The sequence below is a fragment of the Enhydra lutris genome, unplaced genomic scaffold (genome assembly GCF_002288905.1).
Source record: "Enhydra lutris kenyoni isolate GAN:26980312 unplaced genomic scaffold, ASM228890v2 scaffoldscaffold27, whole genome shotgun sequence".
NCBI classification, from domain to species: domain Eukaryota; kingdom Metazoa; phylum Chordata; class Mammalia; order Carnivora; family Mustelidae; genus Enhydra; species Enhydra lutris.
The window spans coordinates 851,420-860,188 of record NW_019154111.1 but is presented as its reverse complement, the minus strand read 5'-3'; the positions used below and the strand labels follow the sequence as shown (position 1 = coordinate 860,188).

The following is an 8,769-nucleotide window of genomic DNA, read 5'->3' as shown; positions in this document are numbered from 1 at the left end:
CAGTCACGCGCACCCTCCTTGGGCTCGACGCTGCCGCACAGGGGTGTGGAGGAGAGGGTGGGGCCGGCCTTCACCCTTCTCAAGTCAGGGCCGACTAGGTGGGCCCAGAGAGGGGGGACGTCCGACTTCCACCGTCAACAGAGTCCACAGTCCTTCCCGACACCGCCGGCTCCTCCGTGGCACCCCACCCGCCTCCCACTCCCCCTTCCACTCCTTGGCCCCACGACTAGGGGCCGCAGCTGTCCTTGTCTTCCTCTCGGACCTCCTGCAGTGCTAGGGGCTCCTCCCCGGAGGTGGCAGGCGGCTCCTCTCGGGTCTTGCCAAGGAAGGACGCCGGTCCTGGTCCGGCCGCGTCGGGCAGTGGGGCGCCACCTGGAGAAGGCCGCCGGCTCCCGGCCGGAGCGCAGGGCCCCGGGGGCAGATCCGGGAGGAAGCCCTCGCCTCCTGGCGGGTGCCCCCAGGCTGGCGGACAGAAGGGACCAGGGAAAGGCAGGTCTGGCGAGCAAGGGTCATTCCAAGGGACTGTACCTGCGGGGCCGGAGTGCAGAAAGGTCAGACAGGATGACGGGCACCCACCGCCCTTCAGCATCCTCTGGGACAGACTCCCCTCCGCCTCCCACCCGAACGCAGTGTAGGAGCCCCGCGCCAGTGTAGACGAGGTGCTGACACCGGGAGCCCCCACGGGACTGGCTCGCTCCTGACTCCAGGTTCTGTGGTTTGGTAACGTGGACACAGAGTGGCCTGTGGGGCAGGCGGGTGCCCCCCCGCCCCAACATGCAGACAGCCGGCAGGCCGGGAATGGACTGCACACCTCTCTCCTCCCTTTCTACGGGAACTGGTTCTTACTAAAATTGCTGCGTCCGGATTCCAGAGGTCTGGGGGCCTGTCCGGATGCTCAGCCGCTGCCACGTACTTTGTACCTTCCCCTCACGTCCTGTTTCCCTCCTACTATTTCTCACCCTCAGCAAGTCCCTCCCCAACAGAGGAATACGATTCCCATTTCAGGCCAGAAACGGAGACTGGGCAGAGCTGGGAAGGGCCGTGCTGGACCTTAGGCTTCAGGTTTCCTAACGCCACGGCTCTCACCGTGCAGCTCCCCAGACGCCCGGAAAGCTCCATAAAGCCAAGCAGGGGTGCGGAAAGGGGATTCGCTCACGGCGTCGGCCAGCGAGGCTCCCTGTCCCTTCTCACCTCCCGCAGTCACGAGGGGCCCTTCTCTTCCAGCCCCAACTCACCCACGTTCCCCGCAGGGGGCTGCAGCACCATCGGCCCTGGCGGGGGGCCCAGGAAGTAGCCCTGAGAGGGACCCGCACTGGGGCCAAAAGGCGATGTGAAGAGGGAGTCATCCGGCAATGGAGGGATCAGGGAGGGGGGGGTGGGGAAGGGGAAGGGGTGCAGGTAGGAGTACTGGGGTTGAGGCTGCTGGTAAAGCTGGGGCTGCGGGGCCTGGGGGAACAGGGGCGGTCCTGGCGGGGGGCTCTGCTGATACTCCTGGGGCTCCAGCTCCTCCAAGTATGAACAGAGGGATGGTGGTGTGACACTGGGGCGGGGGGAGACAAAGAAGTATTTTGAGAGGCTCAGGGGTAGCTTCCTCACTGTAGCCACACAGTAGTTGAGTCCCTCCGCATGTCCATGACCCCAGACTTGCCACTTCCTCTTCCAGTTCCTGGCTTCTCATACCTCCTTGCTGTGAGAGTCTAGATCTTTCCCACCTTATGCTTTTAATCCTCATCACAATTAGGACTCCTCCTCTCAGCTAACCATCCCCACCGAAATATCTTTTCTCCTTCTATACCTGCCCAAGATAACTCGGGAACCACCCCCATCAGTCTCCATACCTTGTCCCCCAGGATCCGCAGGGGCCATCTTTGTGGCTATTGTCACCGCCAGGAGTATCCAGAAGCAAAGGTATCATTTGGGGGGTAGGGACAGGGCCCAGGGGAAAAGGAAGGTTGACTCTTCGGACAGGGGGGGGGCTAAAGAGTGGTGGGGTCACGGCTGCCCTTTGTGTGTTCTCACTCTGTTGGGCTGGCGCCAGAGTCTGGTCAGAGGTCAGCAGCACGGGGGGCTCTAGGAACCAAAGCCAAAGAGGGGTTACAAGGGTAAGAAAGTGGGGACGCAGGTTTGGAATTATGGATGGTTAAAAGTGTGCCATGCCTAGGTCCCCTTGACTAGGCCCCACTGGACCAAAACCCTAGAGAGCACTGGCCCACTTCCCCATCTATCTAGAAAGAACTCTGTCTTTCCAGCCGCCACTTCCCCCCCCATATAACTCTCAGAAGGTGGTCAGCTTACCTGTGAGAGTATCCAGAGGGGGCTCCTGAGAGAAGGTTCCAGACTCTGGGGCCAGGGGCATGGTAGGTGGCAGCTCAGCTGCAGTGCTGGAGGCAGGCAGAGTGAAGACCGTAGCCCTAGTGTCCCTAGATTTAGACCAGGGCGTCAGTGCAGGGAAAGGGACACCAGAGTCCCAAACACTGCCTTCCTGCAAGACACTGGCAACTTCCCGACCCCCTCCATCCAAAGTGTCTCTAAAGACCAGCCAAGAACTCCAGCTTCACGGCCAACTTTCCAACACTCTCTCCCTCTAGACCCCAGGAGCCCAGCTCAGAGCCCACTTCCTACCTATGAGAAAGAGATTTAGGAAGAGGAGAAATCCTACCTGCACTGACCGCCAGCAGGGGTAAGGGGAGGGCCTGCAGGACTGCCCTTGTTCTCCTTTCCGTTCAGCTTCTCCACTTTTCGCCACTTCGCCCGGCGATTCTGGAACCACACCTGTAGGGCAGAGACCCTTGTAGAGTTCCAGAAACTTGGAAGAGACCAAGATTCAGGCTCTGAGTGTTGCATGACGAGCTGCCTGACTTTAGGAGGTCATTCTACACTCACTGACTTTCTCTGCGAGAGTGGTTTTAGGAAAAGGTTCACCTAGATAGCTCTGAAGTATTTTCCTCTTCTAATCTGAGGCGGTAACAACATGGAAATGGGCAGAAACACAGCCAGATTTAAGACCTAACCTCAGCCCCTAAAGGGAGCTGCTGAGCACTTGCTGTGCTCCCCAAGAGTTCCAGTTGGTCGTTTCTCCTCCACCTGGAGACCTGTTGGCCAACCCCCATTACCATGATGCGTTGGGGGGTGACCCCCACTGTCTGGGCAATCTCCCGGCGCTTATCCCCATCTGGATAGTGGTCTTCTTGGAAGATCCTTTCTAGCTCCTCCAGCTGGTCTGGAAGAAGAAGACACGTGCATGAGGACAGTGATGTGGCAGCAGATGAGAAAGACAGATGACTTCCTGACGAGACCACGGTCCCCAACCCAAGGGTCTTCCCAGGGCCTTGCAACTAAGTTCCCCATTAGGCTGGTGCCTTCTCTCTCACCTGGGCTTTGTGGCAAGGAACTGTGAGGTGTTTACTTTCTGGCTCCTTCTAGCCTGGTCCCAATTTCACTTTCTGATGAAGCAGCCCACTGAGGGCCTCTCACCTTCACGGACTTACCTGAGCGGTATAGGGTCCGAGTCTTTTTCCGAACTTGGCAGGTCACTTCTGGGGTCCTCTTCTGATCTGTGTTTTGGCTGTTCCGAGCCAACGTGCTGAGGAGGTTGGCCAGATGGCAGGGCCCCGGGCCTGACCCGCAAGGCACTAGGTTGTGTGTGGCACGGGTGGGGTTAATGACGCTGGGAGATGAGGCGGAGGCCAGACCCCCAACACTGAGCATTTTCTGCTTACTGGAAGCTGGAGAGTAGGACCTCTTCCCTGGCTTTGCCTCTCTCACTGGGAAGGAACCCCCTTCCCCGGGAGGCCCAGGTCTTGGTGAGTCCATAACTGTGTCTTTGTGGAGAGTCCCGGAGCCAGGTGACCGGCTCACCCTCCCCGTATCTGCCCCAGCTGGTTCTCCAGGGGCCTCTGATGGCAGCTTTTCCCCAGCGGCCGGGCGGGAGGGGGGCAGTTCCTCACTTGGGGCATTCCGGCTGTGGGGGGCTGGCCTCTGCAGCAGCTCCTCCTCTGGCACAGCAGCCAGGGGCTCGCCTCCACCGTCCTGATCTGTGGGGAACAGCACCCACAGAGCTTAGCAGCAGGGAGAAGGAAGAGCCTGGACTTCGAGGATGTGCTGCTTCCTGCTCTGTCCTGTTTGGCCTCCAGCTTTCGTGCGTCCACTCGCCAAGGAGGGCAGTAATTCTAGGCTTACCGTTCTCACTCGGCTGTTGCAAAGATCGAATGAGCTAATCCTCTGCTTTGAAAGATGTGAACAAACACAGGCACCCACGAGGGGCCTGAGCTCGCATATACAGACCACGGGAGAGCAGTCCTAATCTGGGGGGTACTTACTTTCTGGGAGCTGCCTGGGTTCTTCCCCCCAGACCTCCCCCAGGAATGTGAGTCAAGGGACAGGAATCTGTTCAGGCATTTCTAAGGGACAAATGGTGAGGCTGGGAGCGTCCTGGGAGAGAGACTGAGAGGCTGCTGCTTCTAAGACTGCATCATATTCTGCCGCAGGTAGGGGCTTTACTGCTTAAGAGAAGGGACAAGGACAGGCTGGCTGGTAGTATAAGGAAGGAGAGTGGGGGACACATTGGGTTTCCAGCATTTTAGGCGAGTTTGTAGCTTAGAGAAACTGGCACATAGTACGTGCTCAATGCATGCGACGCGTCAGAGCGCTCGGCCTTGAGAGGAAAGGGCTCGGGGCCGGAACGCAGACAAGACCGGTCCGAGGGCTCCGCGTGCGGAGAGAGGGTCGGGCGTGCGGAGGGATGGGAGCCGCCAGGACGGAGGGCGCGCGCTGGTGGGCCTCCCTCGCACCCCCCAGCACCGGCAGCCCCTCAGCCCACCCCAACCCCGAAGCCGGCCAACTCGGGCCGCGTGGCCAGAGGCTGCCCCACGCTCACCCCGCGGTTCCGGGCAGGCCTCCTGGGTGGGTTCCATGGCCCGGACTCGCGCCGCCGAGACCCGCCGGGCTGCCCTGGCGCGGCCTAATGAAGCCTCGCCGGCGGGCAGGTGTGCAGGGGCCTCCGGGCCCTGGGGAGCCCGAGCCCGCGCCCCTCACCGCGCCGCCAGGGCGAGGCCCGCCAGGGCGAGGCCCACCCGGGCGGGAGGCGCGTGGGGCAGCTGCAGGGCCGCGCGGGCCTGGGGGCCGCCCCGCCCCCGCCGGCCCCGAGGGCGGCCCAGGTGTGCGGCCCGCCGCCCCTCCCTTCCTCTCCCCTCCCCTCCCCTCGGCCGCAGCTTCGCCGGCAGGGCCGCCTGGTCTCCGGGGGCCCCGCCGACAGCCCCGGGCCCCGCGGCGCCCCAGGGACCGGCCTCTCCGTGCTGGCCGAGGGAAGGCCACTCTGGGGCCACTCATCACGGGAGCCCCACACGCTGGGCTCGCGAAGGCTTCCCCAGGCTTCAAGATGAACGCGCCCCCAAGACGCCTCCTGACCGAAGGTTCTGAGAGCGCAGAGCGGGCCTGGGGACGAGGAGGAGGCTGCAGGAGCCTGGCAGCCAGGTAAGCCGCACGAGGCCAGAGTGCGCAGGCGGGACGCGTGGGAAGGAGCGGGGCGCACCGGCCCTCCAGGCCACGGGTACCCCTCCAGGAGCCGTCGTGGGCCCAGGGTTCCTGGTCGTCATCCCCCCCACACTTGATGTCCCATTTTGATTCTCTGAGAATGCCAGGGAGCCTCCTGAGGGAGCTCTCACATGGCTGAGGTCTATAATTCCTAGTTCATAGCACGTTCTTGCCTTGAAACAAAGTTTTACAGAATTTAAAATTCTCATGGCGGACTGCTTAGGTCTGTGTCTGACCCGGAGTGGAAAGCTCAGCTAGAGATTGAAACAGGTGCTGGAACCTGGGCATGGGGGGGGGGGGGGGGGGGGGGGCGGGGGGGGGGGGGTGTCCGGAACAGAATCCAGGTGTTTTGCTTTTAAGACTTAAAAGAGTCTGGTCAGCACGTGCTTGCCTGCTGCAATCATGGCTCTTGTCAGTCTTCCTGTGCCTCCTTTCCTTTGAGGACCCGGGAGAGCTGCCAGGGCTTTAGTTCTTTTTGAAACATAAAAACACAAACCAGTTAACTTCATGACAATAAGATGAGAACTTTAGGAATCTGATGTTTCAGTCAACCCCTCTAAGACTAATATCCCCTGATAAATGAGAGGTTTAGAAATAGGGCCCAGTTTCGGAGCATCTGGGTGGCTCAGTGGGTTAAGCCTCTGCCTTCGGCTCAGGTCATGATCTCAGGGTTCTGGGATTGAGCCCTGCATCGGGCTCTCTGCTCAGCTCACCCCCACCCCTGCTTACTTGTGATCTCTCTCTCTGTCAAATAGATAAGTAAAATTTAAAAAAAATAAAATAGGGCCCAGTTTCTCAGCTAGAAATGAAACACTGGGGGCTTTGTGAGCAGGGGAAGGGGGGGTGAGGTTGTTCTCTACCAGGACCCTCAGATGGTGATATGGTTGTAAACGGAACACAATAATCGGCTTGATGAAACATTTATAGGACACCTGCTGTATGCCAGGCCCTGTGCACAAGTCGATTCCTTGCCTGCAGAAGCTTACTGGTATAGAGGGGACTAGAACGATTCTGTAGGTAAAGGGACTGTGTCAATACAGGGTGGTCATGGTGAGTTAGGAGTCTGCACCGGCTCATAGGAGCCCAGAGGAGCCCGAACATCTTCTGGCCTAGGACTGAGGGAGCAGGAGAGGCGAGGATGACCCAGGAGCTGTGAGCTGAAGGTTAAAGACTGAGGCAAGTTAAATGCAAAACTGACCTTGACCCAACCCTGCTTAAAACCCTGCAGTGGTCCCTGCCTGCCCAGGAGATAAAGACGGAGCTCCCTAAGGGGGCAGGAGCCTTCCAAATCCTGGCCCCTTTCTCTCTGCCTCAGCTTGCCTGCTTCCCCTGTCCAAAGTACTCCAGTTTTATTCTTTTTGACTTAGTGTTTCTCAAAGAGTTTTCCTATCTTTCCCCTAGATCAAAATTTCTTAGGGAATTTGTGCAAAATGTGGCTCCCAGGCCCCATTCCCAGAAATTTAAATTGGTAGGTCTAGAGAAGGACTCAAAAATAATCATCGTAACAAGCCCCTCAGGTGATTTTTATTCATGTTCGAGTTGGAGACACTCCTAGGCCTTTCAGAAACAAAGTCAATTAAAACCATCCTGGGGATGAGAGTGGGGGAAAAATGACCTTTTGACCTCTACTAAGCTGTCTGCAGCAGTGAGAAGCCAGCACACTTAATTAATAGATAATACTGCATTAAATTAAGAATAAATCATTCTTCTCTATCATTTATGTTGTATTTCCTCTCACTGTCTGGTTGCCCTCTGCCGGGGAGAAGGTCGGAAAAGCCAAGACTCAAATCACAGAGCAAATACCACCCTTAAACAAGATTCAAGGTCTAACCATATAAAAGCATTTGCTCTGCGTTTTAGGAAATTGAAAATGTTGGCATTTTTCTAAACACATAAATAGTTGAATTTGTTAGGCTTGGACTATGACATTAGAAAAATCTAAGTTTTCTTTGTTGTTATTCTTGGCTTGCCATTGTGTGGCTTTTTCTTTTTCTCTAAATGACATACTGTTTGTCTATTTACATGAAAATTTGATTTCATTGCTGTAAGTGAATTTGGCCTCTTAAGGCTTAGGAGAACATCTTGTATTTCCTTGGGAAGGGGTTGTGCTGATGATACAGGCTGTTACAAGTCCTCCCTCACAGATCAGCTGCCAGAGCAGGAGGCAGGGGAGGAAGACCACTCCTTACAGGGAGGGCAAGCACGTGTTGTTTTAGGATACTTGGAAATAATCATTTCTAAGTCTGGTTTGGTTAGATTTCATCTTGGTGATGTTCAGACCAGTTCATCTGCTCAACCTTTCTTACAGGGAAGGTTTATTTTTATTTTGGAGGGATTCTTCATTTTCAAAGTTAAATTACAAACCACTACAACCACCCTCTTAACCAAGAATCCCTTATTCTGGGGTGCCTGGGTGACTCAGTGGGTGAAGCCTCTGCCTTCAGCTCAGGTCATGATCTCAGGGTCCTGGGATCGAGTCCCACATCGGGCTCTCTGCTCAGCGGGGAGCCTACTTCCCCCTCTCTCTGCCTACTTGTGATCTTTGTCAAATAAATAAAATCTTTTAATTAAAAAAAAAAGAATCCCTTATTCCAACATCTTTTTCTGCTCATGGATAGGAGAATAACAGACAAAAAGAAACACTTCGGTTCTACGAAGCAGCGTCGTCAGGCGTGTTCTCAGTCCTTGTGGAACCGTCCAGACCATTAGGTTAGGCAGGTAGAATAAGCATTCTTTGTCCTTCTTTTTTTACGGTGAGAAAAACAACCAGAAGGTGGCTGGTTGAGAATAATGTCAAAGCAGAAGCAGGGTAATTTGTTCTCGTCCTACCTGCCACACCCAGGCAGAGGCGGCAACAGGTCACTTGGAAGGGCTGGGACCAGAGAGGCCAGAATACGGTTGGGAAAGACAGAAATCTGAACAGGCCTTGGGCAGGGAGAGAACAGATCACAGCACACAGGGCGGTGTGAGGACACCAAAACAACCAGGGGAGAAGAGGCACCTGTCCAAGACAGGGGAGGGCAGCTGGGCCAGTCTCAGGTTCAAGGACACCTGAGCCTGAAGAGGACAAAGGGCCAGATGATCAGATAAACACTGTGGTCCTGTGACGGCCAAGCTGATGGTGCCCCGTGGCTTCCTTTGGAAATCCCAGCAGAGGATTGTTGGAGGTTGCAGATCTGGGGCATTGAGAACACCTGGCTGGTGGGGGGGGGTTCTGCCCTGGCAGGGAGAACACAG

At 56.7% G+C, this 8,769-nt stretch overlaps 1 protein-coding gene across 1 annotated transcript; it reads right to left on the bottom strand.

Moving 5' to 3' along the window:
- Positions 1-226: 226 nt before the first annotated feature.
- Positions 227-4,564, bottom strand: LOC111151876 (NOBOX oogenesis homeobox). Its single transcript, XM_022510102.1, has 8 exons — positions 4,501-4,564; positions 3,489-4,034; positions 3,114-3,220; positions 2,660-2,772; positions 2,296-2,381; positions 1,839-2,070; positions 1,236-1,540; positions 227-528 (listed from the first exon to the last, which is right to left on the bottom strand). The coding sequence occupies exons 1-8, from the start codon at positions 4,562-4,564 to the stop codon at positions 227-229; spliced, it is 1,755 nt and encodes a 584-aa protein (XP_022365810.1).
- Positions 4,565-8,769: the final 4,205 nt, after the last annotated feature.